This window comes from Lissotriton vulgaris, chromosome 3_1, assembly GCF_964263255.1.
Source record: "Lissotriton vulgaris chromosome 3_1, aLisVul1.2, whole genome shotgun sequence".
Lineage (NCBI taxonomy): Eukaryota > Metazoa > Chordata > Amphibia > Caudata > Salamandridae > Lissotriton > Lissotriton vulgaris.
In genome coordinates this window covers 1087967682-1087991292 of record NC_141689.1, presented here as the reverse complement: position 1 = coordinate 1087991292, position 23611 = coordinate 1087967682, and the positions used below count along the sequence as shown (strand labels likewise).

Below are 23611 nucleotides of genomic sequence, written 5' to 3'. Positions count from 1 at the left end.
ATCTGATGAACCTAATTGCATCTCATATATCGGGAATACATTTAAAACTGGACAAAATGTTGTTATACCTCACAAAAGAAAAGGAGGAAGAAAAACAATGGAAAGAAAAATTAACAGAACAAAATTGCGTCTGCAAGGACATAATAGATAAACTACCAACCCTACCAGACATCTTGAAAGAAATACTAGCAGTAACATACGGGAAAACCAACAAAGGTAATCCCAACGTAGAGGCCAATAAAATTGGAAATCAAAATAGAACTATCCACATCATTGAAGAAGAAAAAACTCTAAATGACACAGATGAAAATGAACCATTAAAGAGAGGTCTGGAAGAAAACAAAACAATGGGTTCATCGGGTATGTCAGAACCTCTAACCAAAAGACAGCGGAAACGGGCAAGGAAGGCAAGAAAAAATGCTACTAAAAGTAAGCAGGCAAAACAACTCTTTGCCATCTTCGAACAAAAGACAAAAGAGGCCCCAATTAATCAGATCACAGACTCCTCTACCAAAGAAGACGGAAACAAAGAAAAAAACACAGACGAAGTAGAAGAACAAACAAAATTTCCAGATCGGATCAAAATAACAGCAAGTGCACAAGGAAAATCAAAAGACGAGGAAAAGTCAATCACAAACAAAGTCAATGACAAAAGTGAAACTCTAAAATCAAATCATAGAGAGGCCACAGAACAACAAAAAACACAGGAAAATAAGCCAAAAAGGGAATGTGAAACATTGGCTCACAAAGGATTAAATTGGCACACTGGAGGAAACTCACCACTTATCCAGAAAAAAATGGAAAAAGAGCAAAGCGAAAAAATACAGGCAGACCAAGCGAGGGAACCAAATATTGGTCTGATTATCATGGCAGGAAATAAAGGAAGAACTTGCAGGGACTACCACGAAACTGAGTCAAATGATAAAATAGGACAAAATGCAAGTAATATACAAATAGGTCGAGAAGAAATTCACCTCTTAAAAAAAGCATCCGCGGTAGATTATAGCCGACCGGATTCAAAAACCACGATCTGCCAGAATGATAACATATCTTACATTCGATTTGATCCAATTGAGGGAAAAAGGAGAGTTTATCAAACCCGACATCTCAAAACAGCAAGTATGGAAACAGAATGTAAATTACTGTTCAAACCGGAATTTCAAACAAAAGGAAATTCAGACACGCTGAACAGGGGAAATATCCTGCGATTAAACGAAGAGATACCAAAACTAAGGGGAATAACAACAAGTGACCTGAAATCAGTAGAATTCATACAAGGAAACAAAGATAAGGACACAGAAATAAGCAGTACCACCTGGGCATCTAAAGAAATAGTAGAGCTTATTTTCTCAACTAGGACACACCTTACAGAATGGGGAATAACTTTAGAGCGTCACACCCCAATAAAATATCCATTCCCCTTATTAAACAATAAGATTCCTCAACCTAACAACGTAAAGGAAAAAACTCAAACAATCTTGAAGGGAGCAAGAAACAAATCAATTTCTGAACAAGATCTGAGTAGTACTAAAGCAAAGCAGCAACACCAGGGTCTGAAGGAACACAAGGACTGGTCTTGGTTGGCACAGGCATTAAATTTCCATCGATCCTGATGTAGGCAAATTAGCACAAAAAAACCAAAGACAAAACACCAATTTAACCTCAAAACCAGAAAGAAAAATAAGGATCTGCTCATGGAACGTACACGGTTTTAAAGAAATGTCCCAAGACCAAGAGACAATAGACTACCTGAGTAAATTTGAAATAATACTACTCCAGGAAACATGGAATCTAACCCTGAGGCAAATCATGGGATATGAGGAACATCACATAACAGCAGAAAAATTTGCAAAGTATGGACACCCAAGGGGAGGTCTGTCCATCTTTATTACGAATAATTTAGACTGGAAAACCGAACTGCTCGACTCAGGGGAGAACTGGATACAAGTGATCAAAGTAGAGCCAAAAGCAAGCAAAAAGAGTCCCGGATGAAATTTACTAATTATAAATCTATATATCCACCCAGATAAGGCCACAAAAATGTAAAAAGCTCTAACTCTAACAAATTTGATAAAAACCTTACACAGAACTCATCAATCCCACGAGATATTCATTTCCGGTGACTTCAACTGTAACCTAATAAAAGCCAATCGGAACAAGGATAAAATCCATAATATTTGGAGCGATCTGGAACCCCTAGGTTTAACAATTCTATTGGAAACATGGAGGGAGACATACCAGCCAAAACCACTTTCACCAGTGGTAAAAAGAACTCTACAATTGATTTCACCCTAACAAGCAACAAACTGAAAAAGAACATAGATTATTTTGGAATACAAATTCGACCAGAGAGTGACCACTTCCCACAAGAGACAACAATGATAAAAAATATCGAAGAGAAAACACAATTAGAATTTCTTACCGCAATTCCGGAAATATACAAACTGAAGAAAATCAAAAGCAAGGGCCCAGTAAAAAAGGAGATAATGGACTCAGTACTGGAACATGGAATTTATACAAAGGCCATTGAAAATCAATCACCCATAACAAAATGGGAAAATTTACATAAATTTGTGCTAGGAAAATTTGCGGTAAACACACCAGTAATTCACGGTCACAAAGCAAATAAAGAACCGTGGTATAACACCAAACTAAGAGATAAGAAAAGGGAAATTGTGAAAAAATTAAGAATAAAGGCCGCAGAAAAAAGGTCAGGAAAAGAAGTAGATAACAACGATATACAAAAAATGAGGAAAGAATATAAAGAGGATTGCAGAAAAGCAAAAAAATCTTACACAGAGGAAATCTGGGAAGATCTTTTAAGAACAAGTAAACTACCAAACAGTGGAGAATTTTGGAACATAATAAATAGGTTATCGAAAGGAGCTGACGGTCAACCTAATATAGGAATAAGTGAAACAACATGGGCCGCTTATATCGACAATCTGTACAACATCCAAAGTTACCCAATCAACATAGAAACATCTAAAAACCCCAAAAAAGGTCAAGAACAAAAAGAAACAGTTCTTGGACAAAGGAAAAACGACCAGCAGGAAGGCACTGCCCAAGAGGAACAAGTGCCTTTGAAAACTATCAAACATTTAACCGCCCTAATAAAGAAAATGAAAGCGGAAGGAGCAGCTGGCCCAAATGGAATGCTAAATGCCTTATTCAAATATGACACCGACTTCTGGGCAAAATACCTGACACCACTATTTAATTACATCCATAAAGAAAAAAGACTCCACTGTCCTGGCAAGGAAACATCTTCCACCCAATACACAAAAGTGGATGTAGAATGGAACCCGGGAATTATAGATTAATAGCTTTAATCGACGTGGAGGCAAAGCTTTTTTCATCTTGTGTATTGTCTCTATTACGACAATGGATAAAGGATAATAAAATAATACCCAAATTCCAAACCGGTTTCAGGGAAGGCATGGGCTGTTTAACCAATCTGTCAGCTCTGTCATTATTAATCGAAGGAGCAGGGAAAAGGAAGACCGGATTAATAGCCTGCTACATAGACCTGAAATCCGCCTTCGACCGAGTTCCCAGAAAACGCCTATGGAAAAAACTGAATCTTTGGGGTCTTCCGCCGGCATTAATGGAAACAATAATGGCACTATATAGCGGAACATGGGCAAAAGTAAAGTTGGGAGATGGAAGAAGAATATCCGCAGAATTAAAAACAACTAACGGCCTTAAACAGGGCTGTGTACTCTCCCCAAGCCTTTTCAATATATATCTGGCCGATTTGAAAGACCAACTCAAGAATGTGAACGGACACCCGCCAAAATTGGCTAATGAAAGCATCCAGTTCCTCCAATATGCGGACGATATTGTAGTCTTAAGCCAAACACCAATAGGCCTACAAAGAACAATATCCGAATTAACAGACTACTTCGAGCGAGAAGGCCTGGAATTAAACATCAAAAAAACAAAAGTGGTGAGATTGGCGGGCACCAGCAGAAGATCTTTCAAGTGGTACACAAAAGGCAAACACATCGAGGAAACAACTGCTTACAAATACCTGGGGGTCACAATAAGTAAAAACATGTCCCTTTCAGACCAAAAAAGAATTATCGCTGCAAAAGCACAATCACTGAGCTTTGCGTATAAAGTCCTCCAAAAGAAACTGCAATGTCCATCATACGACCACCTGCTAAAAGTAATGGCAGCCCAAGTCTTACCATCCCTCTCATATGGACTGGAAATATGGCATGGGAAAGAAGCAGCCATTTTAAACACCCTCCAGACAAAAATATACAAATCAGTGTTTCACCTATACAAAGGATCAGCCCCGGCCCAAATAAGGCTGGAATTTGGCTTGCAAAATCAAATATACCAAAGGAAAGCAGCCCTAGTGAAATGGTGCTGGAAATTGAGATTGGCGGAAACAGGATCTTTAAACAACTTATGTTGGCAAGAAATTAAAAAACAATATGACCGACAGGAATCCAACTCATGGGGCGATGATCTGCGAGAATCATTAGAAACCCTCAAAATAGAGGAGATCTGGAAGAATCCACCAGAAGAATCATCCTTTAAAAAGATTTGCAAGCTAAATGCAAAAGCCCTATCCTTGGTAGAAGATAAAAAGACTTTGGCCAAACGGCGACATGCATGGCCCATTCTAAACTCGTACAAACAATTAAAACCTCAACCCTACCTTATGGCACACTTCCGGCTATCTTTAAAAACAAAATTTATGGCCCTCAGAATGGGTGACCATTTCTCAAAAGACTTGATCCCGTCATGGAAGGACAAACAACAGGGACCAAGATGTAGACTATGTGATTACCACAGTGAGACCTTGTGCCACCTCCTGTGCACCTGTGAGTCCTCCAAAGAAAAGAGGAAAACCTTACTGAAACCAATTTTTAATAGGCTATAGATTCGTACCTGCAGGCAAGCTGTGACCAGCTGGATGGGAGCAGGTTCAAACATCCTAATATGCCGCGGGGTAAAATTCATGAACTCTGTAGAGACTCAGCTTCAAAAAGTAGAAACAGACCACAGATAAGGTCTGGGATAAAGTGTTTAATTAAAGAATGAGAAAGCATATTTTAACTAAATGAACTTTTAACCTGTTGCTATTTTAAATTGAATTTTTGTACATGTATGCTTTATGGTTGTGACAAACCAAATAAAGTAAATTTTTGACTTGACTTGACTTGTAACTGAATTGCCATAAACTGTAGGTCATTGACTTCTGGCAAGATTTGAAGGTTTTTGGGCTCTGTAACTAGCTAGCTAGCAAGACCACTACAATGTGCAATTTGGTAAATCTTAACGTGAAATAAAATTACGTTTGTAGTTTGAGACCAATGCTTTAATCACGGCAATTCAATTCATCATAGGCGATTGAGGATTCTAATAAAGTATTATCATATAAGCAAACCCAATTCAGGGGATGTGCATTTTAAAATCTACTATATCATTTTTTAGCTACATCCATGGCTTGGCCAGAAGACTAACAGCGTTTTCTCCACAAATGATCTCCAGGATTTCCTATGCATACATTTTGCTATACATCACATGCTGTACACAGGTTGACAATCTGAAAGAATGCTTCTCTTTTAAAGTAAGTTTATACCTTCATCCTCACGTCTATTTGCACGTTTGTTTCCTCATTTGTTTAATGAATGTGACTTGTTTCTAATCTTCTGTGGTGACAATGTAAGCCTCTGGCCCTATATGATCCATTTATTACTGGCTGGTTTAATGTTATTGCAGCCTCAGAAAATTAAATTGTGTTTGAGGACTCCTGATAGGTAATTAAGAACAACAACCCAGCTTATGTGTTACTGGAATAGAAAATCAAATCAAATAATATTCATAGAAAAACTGTTACTTTTAATCCTAGGCTTCTCATGATCAGTGTGTTACAGGGGGAGATACCGTGGCTGGCATTACCAATTCCAGACGATATTGTACTCCCAGCCTTCAGTTACCGGGCACCACAGGTTTCTGGACATTGAATTGGGGAAAAAAATGCACATCTGAAAATACTTGGTCCAGTTCTACATATGTTCCCTGCATAGCTGCCCTCCACACAATTTCCTTCCTACTAGCCAGATAAATTTACACCCAAGGGTATTTGCACGCTTTATAAGTTGCATAAATAATAATAAATAATTTATTGGAAGTGGCTAATAGAGGAGGCATAGGAGTACAGGTGTTGGTGATAGGTGAGAGTTCTAGGATTAGAAATATTGTAGTCAACATAAAATTGGCCTTATCTTACCTCAATGTCCAGGTTGCTTTTCTATTCTCATTGGGTGCGGAAATCCTATAGCATTACACCAAATGAGGAAGGAACACAACATTGCACTGTGAAATTTCGAGGAAAGAGATTTATGAGTGCTTCTTGGCCGATGAAAGCACATTAGGATGAGGCATCCTATGAGTAACTCCTGATGGTAGCATGAGGTATAGCTAATGTAGTTACCTTTGATGGAACGATGCATGGAAAGAACACCAATGCTACTGTTTCACTGGATCTAATTCTCTCTGGAGAAAAGACACATCACAATTCATAGTAGCGTTTTATTCAAGAGAGCACCTATTTCAAAATGGGACCTTGGTGGTAGAACCCTGTGAGTTGGAGCCACCATGGAAAACAAAACAATGGGACAAGAACTTGAAAAATCTAGGACTTGAGCATGCGCTGTCAGACTTGTCTATGAATCGCTTCTTCAGGGGAAGAAGTTGTTGATTTAGGCAAAGGTATGAAAGAACTATCATGTCATAAATACTGAAGAAAGGTAATACTTTTACAAGTGTCAAGGGGTGGCTCGTGACCGGACATGGAAGGTAAATGTGCAAGACTTTAATAGACAAGACAGCCAAATGAATTTATTCTGCCAGTAGGATTGATAGCAATTCCAGAAGAGTCTGTTAGCATAAAAGTGATTGCATATAAATCATAAAAGCACTCAATTAAACCACTTGCTGGGCGCAGGACCTTAACACAGGGTATTGCCTCATAGGACTTAGAGGTGGGGCCATGGGACCTTGTTTGGCGAGGAGAAGGATTCTTATGCTGTGCTCCCATAGGCACTGAAGGTTGGAGATGTCTGCTTTAACACCCGTCTCTGCTAGATATTTAGTAAAGACAATCAATACCTGTGTCCATGTAATGGTTATTAATTAACATTCGGGCTACTCTGGTACAGTGTTTGGCAGTCTATTTCCAAGCATTTAACTTAAGATACTAGGGGCCGAGCCTAGTGGCTAGTCTTCGTATTGCATCTAGAGTCGGTAAGGTCATGCACTGTTTAAGTAGGTAAGTGTAGGAAAGTGCCTCTTTTTGCATGGCTATCCCCACTTTTTGCCTGATGTGATTTTAAACTGTAAGTGCACTGAGTTCATATTAACTGGGTTCCCAGGGGCAGATCTCTTTCCCCAAAACTATACCACGATTGACACAACTTCAGCCACCCCTATAAGTCCCTAGTAAATGGTACCGCAGGTACCTAGGGCTTGGGTACTGAAGAGGGTTCTCTGGGACAGCAGCACTAATTGTGCCACCCCCAAGGCACCCTCAACAAGTGTATGCACTCTACCACTGCAGGCCGCATGTCTTGGTGCAGGAAAATCCGAAAAGTCGACATGGTACACAGCCCTGTGTGCCATGCCTCCCATGTACTGCATAAGGAATGAGTAAGCAACCCCTACTGCAGTCCTTCAGTCGTAAGGCAGGGTGCACTATGTTCTATGTGTGGGCCTATCTGCATGAGTGGATAGGCCCCTACAAGGACCAGCCTATTCTGTAATGTTGTAAGTGACCAGGGAAGCCGTAAAGAGTACATGGGCTGGATACTTTTAAACACGAGTTTCCCAGCTCCATGATGGCTTCACTGATTTCTAAGATGTTTGGTCCCAAATATCTTCTCTTAATAAATCCTCACTGATGCCAGTGGTGAATTTTTTAATAGATTCACATAGGAGACCCATTTAGTTGGGCGCCTGAAAACCTAACCAAACACTAGTGGGGGTCTCTGGCCAGTTTTCAACAGCATGCCACCACCAGACATGATTCTGACCTCATGGGGGGACAGCCAGCGCTCTCAGAATCCAGAAACAATACCTTCTCAGGGTGTGGGTGTTTCACACCTCCTCTAGGACAGGATGGTTTTCCCAGGCAGGAAGTTTCAAAGGTGATGCCTTCTTTGAAATCCCACCCATGAATCCCAAGATAGAGGGGAGGTCGAGCCCCCGTCCCTGCTCCACTTTTGGCAGGTGGAAAGGCAGGAAAATGAGTTAGATGAGGAGGGGGCCCCCCCTCAGCCTACACAACCCAAGGGATGGGCAGGCGAGGTGAACACCTCTTCTGAAATTCCACCATCTTGAGATGGTGAGAAATCCTCCAATCAGGGATAGGATAGTGCCTCTTCTCACAGGAAGTAGTCACTAGAGGGTTTGGACACCCTAAAGGTGAGTAGCCCATTGGCTACTACGTGTCTCGCCATGTAACACCCCTAAATTCAGTATTTAGGTGGCTCCCCAAGACTTTGACTTCGGATTCCATGGACCTAAAGAAAATAAAGGAAGAAAATGTGCTGCTGATCCAGGAACTAAGTCCAGCTGCAGAAGAAACCGCGCTAAACCCTGCCAACTGCGAAAGGACTCGACAACTGTGGTCTGCCGTCCCAACCTGAGACATGTGTATTCTCCAAGAACCCTGCCAGCCTTCAACAATTGCCTGGGACCTCCCTTTGGACTAGTGGGACTGTGGGACTGATCCCCAGCACACTGCCAGTAAAAACCGCCACGAGGTGAAGACCGTCACGGACTGTGTTGATGTGATTCACCTCACCACCCAAAAGTTGCAGCAGCCAAGGCCTGTTGGTCACCATTCTGGTATCTGACCCCTTCAACGCATCCACCAGCCTGAGGAATCCTCACAGTGCCTGTGACCGGCGTTGGAAAGTCCCCCGGTCATGTGAGCCTGAACCCACTTCCGGGTGGCTTTGACTGCATGCAAATGCAAAAAGGACAATTGATGGACATAATGCAGAACAATGCCATACATTCACCCCAGTATAGAGATTTGAGCCTAAATCCATTGTTTTTTGCTCCCCATGCCATTCCAGTTTGGACCCAGCCATATACAAATCAGTCTTGACCCTGTGCCCAATGGGAAGAGTCCAGCCCGAACTGCCAGGCCAGGTCCTCCCTGGACTGAAAACAAGCATCCTAAGGCCGGTTTTGGACTTTCAGCCCTTATCAGCCAGATTAGCTTGACTCAAGTGGCATGAAGAGCACGGGACCAACATCTGGGAATACCCGCCTCACTCTGGGTGACAAATGCAAAAAGAACAATTGATGGGCAGAATGGTAGTTCGGGCCGGACTGTTCCCACAAGGAACAGGGTCAAGACTGATTTGCATATGGCTGGGTTTAAACTGGGGTGGTGTGGTGAGAAAAAGAATGATGGATTAAACCCAGATCCTTGTGACTGTGGGTGAATGTTTGCATTGTCCAGCATTCCGTCCATGAATTGTTTCTTTCACTACATATAGAGCCAGCATCTACAGTGAGCCTATTTTAAGAAATTGTTAAATGATCATTTATATTCTTCCTTTTGACTTAAAAATGTTTCCCTTCAATCTATGCAAAATATTTGGCCAAAAATTGAAAAATTGTGAGCTAGCAGTTCTAAATATTTTCAAGATGCTTAATTTCAAGCAGTCACAGAGAAACACCATGACGTGGATATCATTGTATTTTTTGCAATGCCAGAAAGAAGAGTTTTTGATGCAGATAAAGAATGAAATTGAGACTGAAAATAAGATATGCTGGCAAAGCAAATATGGAGTAGCTAACAGCACTATTGTGTAAGTACTTTCATATAAGAATGAGAAACTTATGTCATTACCTATATTTGTATTTATTGCGTGGTTCATATTATGTTTCTCTTCACTGAAGTGGGTCATGTGACTCACAAATAAATCCTAGTGTAGTACAAAGAATAGTCATAACTTGGAGGCTTATTTGGGAAAGGAGGCTGTTTTTTTCTGTGGTTGAGAAAAACACATTTATGCTTTAAGGTAGTTGGGATGAAGATGTATATTTTGTGCTTCTTTCATTGAGGGAAAATAATTGTGGCCTTCACAGTCGATGGTAGTAAGTTCCAAGATGTGGTGATGTGGAAGGAGCTGTGGAGAAAATGCATCTTAGAACTGATAGCTTCACTAACCATCTCTTACTAAAACATTATTTCTCAAATGCACAGGTTTCAACTTCAGTGAGTTTGGTAGAAAGCTGTGATGGGTTTCCCCAGTGGAGCATGGCAAATTGACTGAAAGTGGATGAAGTGGTGTCACTACACTGTTGGACTTGGATATTACGGCCTTTACTTGGTCTGTTAGTGTGGCGAAGGACATTTTCTCTGCCACCCTGACACTCCGCCACCCTGACGGACAGAAAAATTAAGTACTTGGAGATTACGGCTGACCCAGTGATGATCTCAGTATCTTCAGAAGAACCACTGTCATAACGGTTCCTTTGAAGGTACCAAAAGTTTGGTAGACAGCTGATGTTGATTTTGACATCTGTCTACCAACCTTTATTTGCAAAGGCCTGGGGCTGTATTATACATACGCCAAATTTTTCTGGATTGCGCCAGGCACACTTTTAAAATGTGTGCTTGGTGCAATCAAGGAAAATGCGCCATATTAGGGTGAATGTGCTGTCCCCATGGTAGCCGCAAAATTGCACTGCCCTGGGGGCAGGGAATTCATGTGAAAAACAGAGCGGCTGCTTTGAGGCCGCTCTGTGTTTTCACAGTGCAGGCGGCACCTGCCTGCACTTTAAAGGGGATTAGAGATAATCTTGCAGGCGGATGCAGGGAGTGATTGCACCCGCCTGCAAGGGGATGTCTGGGGAGTCCATGGGACTCCCTTTCCCCCCTCCAGAGGGCTGCAATCAGGGAGCGCACTGACAGTGCGCCACCTTAGGTGGCGCACTCTCAGGGCACCGCCTGAGACCTTTCTTTGCCTCTGCTCCCGCGTCTGTAATACAGCGCAGGGGCAAAGGAATTCCCCCAATTGTATGGGGCCATGCCTCTATGCAAATGAGGGTACATCCTCTTGAGGAAACACTGGCACTGAATGTGCACCAGTGCTTTCAGTATTACAGAAGGGGACGCACAAGCATCTGCGGCTCCTTCTGTAATACTAAAGTGGGAGTTTGTTTTTGATAAACAAATAACTAATGACACCCACAGCCTGGAAGGTTTTTTCCTGGGTGTGGGGGGCATTCATTCAAAGTTTCAGGTCACCAGGGTTAGCTTTCTTTCGACTGAGCCAACAGTGGCACTGGTGATGGAAAAATGACGGCCCAGCCAACTGGAGTGTTGTCAGATAGGGTAATCTATCACATTTATGATGGAGTACCCTGTCCACCAAACTCTAAATAAGGCTCTGTGCTTGAAAAGGAAAATAGAACAACCTTCATAAAAAGTTTGAAAAACCATGCTAACTGGTTGATTTGATATGGCGGTGCTGTTGAAGTGGATGCAAAACGTTACTAAGAAGCAGTGCAGTTAAGGGCCACTGAAATTATGCAGTAGTGGAAGATCATCCCACTCTTTTGGTATTGCACACGCACCTATACTATGTGGGCAAATGTTTAATCTCATTATTTGTACTAGTTTGCCACCTGAATATAGCAATATTCACCTAAATATTGATCAATTAATCCTTGCAATGGGTCGGCCACTGTCACCAAATGTTATGCTTATTTATTAGTTACTCACGATCCTGTTGAGTGAGAAATATTTGTTTATTGAAATCTGCAGATTATGTAGCTGATGTTCAATTGTGTGGCAATAGCGTACCTCTATAACCGCATCACTGCGGCAGCTTTTCCCGCTGTGTGCGGCATTTTTTAAATTACCGCGTTACATGACGAGCTCAGCTCGTCATCAGCACACGGCAGGTAAGCCTGATGACGAGCTGAGCTCGTCATCAGCATTGAAGTGGTTAATTAAGAGGAAAACCCTGCAGCTACTGATTTGCATATTTCCCGTGACCATGAATATTGGAGAACCGTGAACCACGTGGTTGCTGTATATGAGTCAGCTCCACAGATGAGTGAGCAGGCAGCAGTATCAACATTTGTTTGTAAGTGTGGGGAATATATGTTGTACAGGACAGAATCGTTTAAGATGATCAACTACTATTAACCAGGTCTTACGTTTTGATTATCTGGTCTATATTCATATTCATATGAGGCGCTTCTAGCAAGGACAAGTTTCGTTCTTAAACTTTGTTGCTATCATCGGATCCAAGTTTTAGTTTGCTTAAGTGGTTGTAAGCTGGAATAACAAAATCTAAAATATCTACCTACAAAAATATTTTCATTTGTAGAATATTGATTATCATTGAATCGTTAAAGCAACGGCATACAGATAAGTATATACATGTGTGTGTATAAATATATATATATATATATATATATATATATATATATATATATATATATATATATATATACGTTTTGCTATAATCTTTACAGGAGATGACTGAATTTGTTTAATATGCTCCTACAGTAAAAGTTAGATATTCTGCATACAGCGATATTGACCAATAACAGCCATCATAATGAGTTTTAATTATGCCATTTTTATCGGCCTTTTTTCTATTACATTTTTATTCACTTTTTTGTATTTTTTGCACATATTGGCTTAGCTGGTAGCACTTTATAGAATTGCACTTGCACTTTTGAGATTATATTACACATGGACAGGTTTTAGATATGGGAAAGCCCACTTGGGCTCAATTGTGAATATGTATCTATACTAATATAATCAAGATAGAGCCCAAACCTTTGAGGTGGGTAATCTCAGGAACCACAGCACCAATCACAGCACCCAATACAGCATTGGAAAGGACAGTTGCAGCAGATGGACATAGGCTATACAGCTGCCCACCATATACATTAGAAATGTAAAAGAACCTTACCGGCAAAGTAGTCCTTTGTGGGCGTGGGAGTGACGCGGCATGACGACAAAAAAAAAGCGTTCCTTAAACGTGTGCGTTGTGCAGGGGGCGTGTGCTGGGGGCATGAACAAGGCATCTACCATCCACCCGGTAGGTGCTCTCCCTTTTTCGAGGAACTCACCGACTTCATCAGTGACCAACTGTCTCAAAGTGACAGACAGATCTACCTGGGTGACTTTAATCTACACTGGGGCTCTTTGGAAGACTCTGCTGCCAACAAGCTTGCCACCTTTCTCTCAGCCAATGATATTTTGCAACACTGCTCGGAAATTACACACTATAAGGGCTCAATTCTGGACCTTGTTTTATAGAAAACAGACCTGCTCACTATTACTCCCCCTGTCAATGTAGACTGGTTAGACCACTTCCTCATTCCCTTCCGTTTTCACCTGTCGCACGTTATAACTCTCGGCCAACCCAAAAGGGCACGTACCTGGTCCCGCAACACTAAAAACATTTATCTTGACACTCTGTGTGACTCTCCTTTGCAATCTCTTCCTAGACTATAACGTAAACGTGGATGTCAATGATCTCACCTCCAGTCGCCTCTCAGTCCTAGCGGTCGAAATCGATAAAGTCGCTCCAATCCAAAGCAAAAGGAAAAGACCCACCCCCTCACCTCCTTGGTTCAAAAAAGCTCTCTATGAGGAAAGGAAAGGAAAGGAAAGGAAAAACCTTAGAATCTTGGAGAAACAGTGGAGACAATCTCCTTCTACCACAACCTCTCTCACTTACGTTCAGCAAGATCCAAATACCACAAGCACATCTTCCATGAAAAAGCATCACATTTCATATCCCTCCTCGACTCAGCCAAAAACAGACCCCAAAAACTTTTTGACCTCATCAAAAACCCAAACTGCTCATCCCAATCATCACGCCTGAGGATTCTTCAAAGAAAGCAGCAGAATTTGCTATATTCTTTGGTGAAAATATAAATCACTAGTGGATCAGGTCTCCCACCCCACCCCCATTGAGGAGCGAAAATCCTTAGTCTCTTGGCAGAACTTTGCCGCCATCTCAGAAGATGACCTCCTTAAGTGCATCCTTGAAACCAAACCTCCAACCATTCCACTGACCCTATCCCTGGTGGCATCACCATTGATTTCTACACCAATACTCTCTCTCGCTGGACCAGACTAGTTAACCTCTTCCTCAGTCAAGGCTCCCTCCCAGCTGCCCTCAAAACAGGACAGGTTTCCCCTCTTCTAAAAAACCCCTCTGCAGATGTGAACGACCTCAACAACTTCCGCCCCCTCAGCAACCCCCCTTTTCTTTCTAAAATCACAGAAAAATGTGTTGTGAAACAACTTTCCTTACATATTACGGACAATAATCTCCTTGGCGTGTTCCAGTCTGGCATCATTCAAAATTGCAGCAGTGAAACAGCCCTGCTGCAAGTGATTAATGATGCTCTGCATATACTCGATTCTGGGGAACCGTGCCTTCTAATTCTTCTTGACCTCTCTGCAGCCTTTGACACTGTTAATCACAACACCCTCCTTAACACTGTTCAACAAAGAATGGGTGTGGAAGGCACAGTGCTTAAATGGTTTGCCTCATTCCTCTTGGACAGATCCCAAATGATCAAGATATCGAACAGTCTTCCGTCTCCATTGACGGTAGGTCAAGGCGTCCCTCAAGGTTCTATCCTTGCACCCATTTTGTTTAATCTCTATCTGGAACCATTTTGTAACCTCCTAAGTAAATCTACCATCTCTACCCCGATGACACTCAAATCTACCTCAAGGTTCTTCCGCACACGATCTCTCACTACTCAACTTTACTCTTTACTCTCAACTCTATTCACATCTGGATATTAGTTCACTAACCCATCCTCAATCCCACCAAAACTGAATTCCTCCTCTAATCTACCTCTCTCTCCCCTCCTCTGGTTCAATCCTGGATGGATCAGCTGAATTTTCTCAACAATAAACCCATCATTGTTGACAGCGCTAAATCCCTAGGTGTCATACTTGACAAAAGACTCAACCTAATCTCCCACATCAACTCCATTGCTATGAACGCATGTTACCAGCTTCACCTTCTGTGGGGGATACGTCGGTTCCTCCCGGAGAAAGACCTAAAAACATTGGTCCAATCGCTAGTTCTCTTAGGCTGCATTACTGCAATTCTCTTCTGACTGGCTTACCTAAATCTCACATAGCCACCCTCAAATCTGTCCTCCATTCAGCAGCTAGCTTTATTTCAGGGTCCAAACGAAGTGACCACATCACTTCTATCCTGTCTACTCTTCAATGACTTCCCATCGAGGCAAGATCTATTAACAAAACTGCCTGCATCACTCATAAAGCCTTGCACACTTCCTCCCCTCGTTACCTGGCGAATAAATTAAAAATGTCAGGAGGTTCACGACCTTCTTGGAATGCAGAATAGTTTCTGCTTGAGCCCCCCTCCTTCAAAAGGAAAAGATCGATGGCTCAATCATTCTCAGGTAAAGCTGTGAGAATCTGGAACTTGCTCCCGCCATTGCTCAGTGCCACCACCTCCATCCAGATCTTCAAAGCTGATCTCAAATTTCTTCTCTTCCAAAGGCACTTTCAGAACTAATACCCTCATTCTCAGACCCCTCTAGGAAGTTAGTTCATCATTGTAAATTTGTAATATTTTCTTGTTCATTCCCCACCCTTGATTACTGTGTTTGATATTGTGTTATTGCCTATATGGTTTTTTATTTTTGTAATGTTCTATTTTGTACCTTTCCTCTCATGTAAAGTAACTGGTTCTATTGTACAGTGCTCTGACACCTTCGGGTAAAGTCTGCACTATATAAAAATGCATAAAATAAAATAAATAAATAAAACATGCATACAACAAACAGGTTGATTGAGAGACTGGTGGCCAGCCCATTAGCCTACCAGCAGAGACCATCACCTCTGCTCCTTTGCTACCTTCTGTTGTTTCAGACTGAAGATTCTTTGGCAATACTAGGCAGACTAGCGTGGACCAACACTTGGCCACTATTCTGCTCCCACAATTAGAAATGGGAAATAATTGCCAATGTCTTCATTTATAGCAGATGGTTACTAGCCGCAAGAGCATACCTGAGGCTTGTGTTAGTCTTACTGGGCCAGGTTCAAAATACTTTTTGGGAACGTAGGTATCCAAATCATGCCACATGTGGGTGCAAATGACAGCTCATGACTCATAGAATCAGGATTTGTGAAAATCTATGTCAACAGATGAAACATATGACTCTGAAAATCTACCATGGTGGAGGAATTTCCATAGTAACAAGTCTAGGGCTACAGATGAAAACAAAGTGTTCCAAGCAGGGCCAGACTGGCCGTAGCAGGCCCTAGGTGTTTCCCCGTGGGCCGGAAGGGTGGGGCCCGGTTGCCGGTTTTGGACCAGTGAGGGTGCTTTTTTGTTAGCGGTGGCCGATTTTTCAGCAGTGCTGCGAAATCGGTCCCTTGTAACAAAAGCACACGAAGGAGCGGTTTTCCCGCCTGCACCATCATATCCCCCCTCCCCGGGGCCAGTTGGACTTAATTGCCAGGGCTAGATTGTAATCCCAGTCCGGCCACGATTCCAAGGGGATAGCCAGGGAGGAAGGGCGAGGTGGTGACCGCTGTGAAGGTTTCACAAGTGGTGTTTCCTCTCCAGATTTTCACACTTACTAATGGTACCATACAATGTGGGCTACGATTGTGAAATTCTCTCTCCCACAAAAACAGCAGTTATGTAATGAGATGGAGGAAATTCTTTAACTTGAAAACATATTTTTTAGGTTGATAAAAAAGAAATACCTAAGTTGCATTTTTGACATTCCATCAAATTGCAAAGTTTTTTTAGTCTCAAAATCTCATGGAATTTATTACATATATTGTTTTTCAGGGCTGTTTTATTTTATGCTCAGAAAAAGCCAAGAGACTCATGGAAACAAGCACTGAACTTTGGTGAAACCTATGCCAGATTTGCTTCTAACTGCTGTAGAACCGAATTTATGACTTCAGATTGCTTTCGTAAACAGGTATTTTAAAAAACGTATAAATATAATTAAACAAGCTTATGCAAAGCCAAAAAATGTGGCTGTTTTAAAAATAAAAGTTATTTTCCCTGAATTGGTGAGTTTGGGTTTGTACGTGTATGGATGGGTGGGTGGAGGAAGGTGTAAATGAGTCAATGGTTGGACTAGGAGATGGTTTGGTAAGAGCATGGGTGAGTTAGTGTTTGAGTGCACAGATGGAGAGATAAATGAGAGAGGGCAAGAATAGATGGCTGCATGAATAAATGATTGTATGGATGAATGAAATGGGTAAAATTATGACAGTGGGTGGGTGGATGAATAAAAGAGACATATTTGAAATATGTATATAGCCAAGCCTGTGACTTATCAACAGAATTAATTCAATGAGCATTTGTCCTCAACAGGCCAAATATTATTTCAACCTTTAACTTTGCTAAAACAAACAGTGAGAAAGAAATAGGATGTCCCTCCCTTTGCAGACAGGTACATCCACCACACCATCGTATGCAGATGCACTTTCAATATATAGACTAGAAAATATAGTTAAAATTCCCAATGACAAATGCTAGGATGGGCTCGTCCATTGCCCTTGTGCAAGAAAGCATTACCAGTTCAGTCAAAAAATGCTGATATGAGAAGCAAAGTGCTTAGGGGTTATGCACCTAGACCACTAGTGGTGAGGATGGTAAAGAAAGATTTCCATTCCAAAATGGAGAGCGGACTTTCTACTGGAGACTTGGCAGATGTTCTTGCAGCTGGATCAGTGCTCCTTCAACACAGTTAGAGCTTGTGGTGTTAGCTGATATTATTTTACTCTCCCATCAAGCAAATAAGCAAATTATAGCTGATCCCTTTTTGGCATGGTTGAGACATCCAGCCGGCCTCACCATAGGCAGGACGTCTCCCTCCCACACATTCACCTAAGTGTTCGACTCGAAACCGATAGGCATCTGCTAAATAGATTCACTTAAAAGAATTTGGCTTTTATATTTAATTTCTGAAATTATTTCATTTTCTTTTTTGTTTTTCTCTTTTTAGTCAGATGTTCTTTACGATCACTTCTGTGCAAATTCTGCAAATGGGCCTCACAGAGACTGCTGTCTCAAAAGGGAGTCTGAGAAACCAGGTTGTTTGTCTCAATTAGCATCCCAAGAATCCAGGACGATATTGAACACTTCCCTCAACTTCGATCTCCTCTGTGACCTCAGCAGGGAAGGTGAACTGGAGGTTCTTAGCTGGTAAGACTATGGCTCCTTGTTGAGAAGAAAACAATGGCACATTTGAAGTTAAAGTTAACGTTCAGATGTAAAGATACATATTTATAAAGATTACAGAGGTATTTTTCTGTTGCACTTTCATTATAACCTGAGTACGACTTATATCGCGATGGCTGTTGCATGACCGAAACAGGACAGACCACTATTGGGGCTGATCAGAAATGGCACAGTAATATTGGGGCGATAACTTTGCATCTAGAATTACTGGTACTGTCCAGTATCTCGTCATTGTTACCATAAGCCTACAAGATGATAAACTTATAAGAGGAAATGACTGCAGACACAGACTTACCAGCCTGTTTATGCATGTCTCATTAAGCACTTTGCTTCATTCAAATTATTGTGCAAATTGAGGTTCATGAAGGGGTCTCTGAGGAATCTTTAGTCCAGCCTAAGGCTGAACATCACATTTCAATATATTTCAATAACGTGAAACTAAGTTTCAAGCCACAAACTTTTGTTAGAGGATTACCAAAGTAACAAATTCAAATCATCAAATTAGTTATTAATTAATCCTCAATTCATAAATACAGTAGGCAATGCATAGTTCAAAGCAATTCAAGACATAAAGACAAACTATTATACATTTGTCTTAAAAAGAAAGTTGAACGCGATAGATTCTACCATAAAGGAAACACCCTTCTATGCTATGTTGGAGAGAAGGTTCTGGATAAAAGCCAGAAAGAAAGGCTTCTACGAAAATTCAGGCAATGAAGCTGACAGAGAATCATCTAATAAGTCAGGAAATAGAGATTCTGAATTCTCCTCTACATTGTATTAGTTTAAATTACACAATTCTGACATTTGATAAACTTACATATGGTTCACCATTAACTGACTAATCAGAGTTAAGGCACAAGTAGTTAACTAAGCTCATTATTTTCTCAGCTACTGTGCAAGGAGCCCACTCTAAGCATCCATCAAACTCACAGTTATCTGCAAGATAACGAGAAACATTGGGCCAAGCTGTACTCTGCAAGCACATCACAACAGCTCGTTAGCACATTATACAAGGATTGAGCAAAAGAAAACATTTCTTGTAAGAATGGAAAACCAAGGGCACATCAAGATAATACACATGGAATTAGTTTTTCCTGGAAAAGAAAGACGTGTTAATGTGAAGCAGGATGGCATTTAAACGTTTGCCATTTTAAAATGCAGGGGCACGTTAGTTATGGTCAATCTAAATGCTCAGGACATTTACATGTTACATATTAATGGTGATATGAATGAAATACTCTCAGTATAAAATATATCTCGATCATGCCTTCCCATTATCGAGGACTTTTGCTGGACATGAGGTCCACCTGGCTTTGGTAGGTGATACTTATTCCTGTTATCACTGGAACCAATATTTACCATTGCAGTGAAACCAAGAGACTCAGAATCAGCAGGAGTGGTCTTTGCCATGGAGACTTGTGATCAGACCTTAACTGAAGTGAGATGCTGCATGCACTGCTGAGGAGCAGTGTTTCATAACAAGAAAAACTCCAGCACTGAAAGCTTTACAGCCTGCACTTGACCTGGTACCCAGATCCAGGCTGTACAGGTGCTGGCTGATATGGGAGTTCCCAACTATCTTCTGTTCACTTTAATGAGGCTTCATGAACATAATTATGCCCAGGTTAGATGGGGACAATTGGGCAAGATGACTGAGCCATTCCCTGCAAATAGAGGGGTCAGACAGGGTTGCGTCCTTGCCCCCACCCTCTTCACTCTTTACTTCAATGATCTGATAGCTTACTTGAACCAATGTGAAGGTGATGCCCTTTGCTTGGCAAGCATCAAGGTACCCACCTTGATGTTTGTCAACAATACCCTACTGCTATCTATATCAACCATGGGGTACCAAAAATATTAGATTGGTTTGACAATTTTCGCAGACAGAACGGTCTGAAAATTAATGTGGAGAAAACCAAATGCAAGGTCCTAAACCCTTGTAACTCCACAAGACCGAAATCCAAGCCTCATGGGACCTCCCTGGAAGGTGTGCACACCTTTGAATACTTCTGGCTTAATCCTACAGAGCAGCTAGATTGGCAGCGCCACAGAAAATATTAGGAAAATGCCCCTTCCTGAACGGGCATTTCCTGTCCAAGGCAACTTCTAGTTCTGCCTCACTGAAAACAGATTCAGCCTGCAAAGTGAGATGAAAATAAGGAATTGTAGGTCTTTATTTATTTATTTCTTCAGGCTTTAGTATAGAGCAACCCATCTTTTACTTTGTGCTTTAAGGCTGAAAGTCTTCCTCAAAAACAGAGAGTAGGAAAAAGCTGAATTTAAAATGCAGCCTTTGGGAGGTATGAAGATATAAAATAACGGTACTGACAACTGTTTAGTGCATATTCTGCTACCGATATGGCCTTGTTTCCCTTTCAGCTGCCCAGTCAATTTCATCATTACTCTGGGCTCACCAGGAGTCACATAAACCTGATTCAGCTTGTGATGATCAATGCAAATATTTACTTTAAATTGTAATTAAATTGTTTTTAATCGAATTTATTTTCCTGTTTCAGGAGTACTTATGAATATTCACGGAGACACACAGATAAGAGCATAAACAGTATTCTGAGTCACTGCTCCTTTATTAGCAACGCAGCCAATCAGTGTTGTGCAACTAAGGATTCACAGGCTTGTTCTCTTCAAGTGTCATCAATGTTCCTTGATTGAGCTGTTTTCAATATTCCAGACTTGCATATCACAGTGATTTGATGTACAACCACCTTATAAAGCTTTACATCTAATGAAAGTCTAGGCCTCTTTGTCCATTGTATATTTAACCTAATCTAACTAGTTGCACTTCATGTTCCAGTTACAACTGGTCACGTGTGAAATCTGAACTGTTGAATCTATGATTACATTTTTGAAGTTCTAAATTAGGGATTTCCAATCTTTTCTGTAATAAGAGCTACTTATGTCCAATGAAAATTATCCTGAGTCACTGTAAGTGGTGTGATAGTACATTCAAGACCGCCAGCAGTGATCACACCAGTGCATTAGGCAGGGTTGCCTGCAGTAAAAAAAAAATAAAAGATACTTTTGGAATGCATCTACATGGGTAATAAATAACAGCCATAGCTACTATTCCCTGGCACCAAGGTAATATTATGAGTTATGAATGTCTCCAGTTCAAATATTAGCTTTACATTTATTTTGGAAATTGAACCATTTTTCTCCAATCATCAGTTTATGAGTTCGGAAAATTCACACATTTTTCTCTCAAATACATGCTTTTTAATTTTGGCATACAAATAATAATATAACAAAGCATAGGATTTCAGGTTAGTGGTTTGAGATGCACACAGGTGATCTACTCACAGGTAGCTGGAGAGGTACACGATCTACACGTTGGAGACGCCTGTTCTAAATCCTAAAGTCTTCTTAATTTGATGTTCTCACACTGGGTTTATATTGAAATCTCAAGCATGGGCCACTGGGAGGTATTTGGTATGCACATTGGGCTCTGTCACATAAATGGTGGCATTGGGATAAAACAATTGAACACATGTATTGTGCAACTTTTTTGAAGTTTGCTATATAGTGAAAGGAGCAAATGGGATTTCCCTTTAAAGTAAATTTTCGCAACAGGACAAAAATGGAGTGAATTGCTTTCTGGTCACCTCACAGCAACAAAAACAATTACACATCTGCAATATTAAAATGTGAATTGTGGACTCATTTTGCAGCATAATCTGCTGGCACTGATTGCAATTCCACAAGCAACAAAAATGGTGCGAAGCAGATGTGGTAACATTTTTCACCAGTGCACGGTCCAATATGTTTTATGATGCTTCATCTAACCAAAGGTTCTCCTTTGAGTAGCTCATGAGCTACTGGTTCCTCTTCACCTAACTGCAAATAGCTCTCCTCTGTGTATCCGAGCCTACGAAATTGGAACCTATTGCTTGGTTGAATTAACATACATATCGCAAAATTGTGTATTCAAGACAAAAATTGAGTTATCTTCAGCACTCTTGAGCTGATGTTTTTGAAGAAAGAATGGTTGAATTTCCAAAATAAATGTAAGCTGATTTTTGGGTGAATTGTTGGAGCTCACAGTGATCAAAATTGAACATAAGATTGGAGACCCCTGATCTAACCTATTGCAAGGCTATGCTGTACAGGTCAGAGTTTTGGTTCCAATTGATTTGTACCTTGTTACCAATTTACTACCTTTGGATCCTTTACAACACTATTTTTATGCACGTCTAGCAGCCTGAGAGGATTCTGACCGTAGATGATATTGCATGTTAAAATGATGATCAGCGATGCCCATCAGTGGTACGCTATGTTATTTGTTGGACGCACCAAGCTCTTCCCTGCCAGTCATGCTGGCAACTACATTTGCATTTCAGAATGCTTACAAGTGAGTAATGAGGTGTGAACTCGTGCCTTCCTACCCCACTCTGCATAAGAAGGTGTAAAGTTTGAGATCTTTCTGAAACTGACTGCACAAACTTCACGAAGACTTCAAAGTTATCAAACCCTTCAAATGTTTGCTTCTGTGACCATGAAGCAGACATAGTCAAACTTTGCTTAATGGTAAATCTGTTCACACAAGGATCGAGTTTATTATTAGATTGTACATGTTCACTCCTAATATGGTTGTTGCTTTGCTGTTGTGAAAATGTCAGTGAAGTATTATTTCAGTGCTTGTGTAATTTTGGTATCCTGCCTGGCCCAGTCACAAGTACTTTCAATGATATACTGGGGCATATTCACAGGAAAGTTGGGAAAAAAGTTAAGAGTTAGGGCCTAATTAGGAGTTTGGAGGTACTCCTGTAGGCCACCACGGCAGCGCTGCACAGGAGGTCCGTCAAAGCTGTGGTCACACCGGCCGGTGGTTTCAGAGTTGAATCCTTGGTGGGTAGTGGGTGGTGCGGCAGTGTGACAGTGGTGCCTGTCTAAGGCTCATAGGAGAGCCTTTGCCGGCCCCACTGTGACAGCGCCACAGCACGTTCCTACACTTTGCGGCATGCACCATCTGGTGCATGCTGCACCATGTAGGAACTGGGGTGCAAATTTACAGGGCGGCACAACATGTGCCCCTCTGTATGCACTGCTAGGCTCTGAACTGGCAGGGGGGCTGTTAGCGCCCCCTTTGCTGACTCTCTGCCACACTTTCCATTGTGGGCTCATCATCATTGAAAAAAGTGGTGAACAGGCAACTCGTAATATGCTCAGTGGTACCGCAGTGGCACTTCAACATATTGCAATGCCTGACCACTGCGCCACCGTTGCAGGATCCCGGTGACGCAGTGGTCCTGTGGCAGTCTGATCCCCACACTCGTAATGTGGGTCATGGTGCCGTAGTGTGGTGGTGGTTTGTCTGC

The 23611-nt window shown here is 41.4% G+C and overlaps 1 protein-coding gene across 1 annotated transcript in view; it reads left to right on the top strand.

Moving 5' to 3' along the window:
* LOC147727462 (afamin-like) overlaps positions 1-21053 on the top strand; it is a 105700-nt gene extending 84647 nt beyond the window's left edge. Inside the window, exons 5-9 of the mRNA XM_086961532.1 lie at positions 5452-5587; positions 9751-9845; positions 16869-17004; positions 18040-18239; positions 20795-21053. Of these exons, the coding sequence (XP_086817658.1) occupies positions 5452-5587; positions 9751-9845; positions 16869-17004; positions 18040-18239; positions 20795-20948 (721 nt within the window). The 3' untranslated portion in view covers positions 20949-21053. The remainder of the gene's footprint in view (positions 1-5451; positions 5588-9750; positions 9846-16868; positions 17005-18039; positions 18240-20794) is intronic.
* The last annotated feature ends 2558 nt before the right edge of the window (positions 21054-23611 follow it).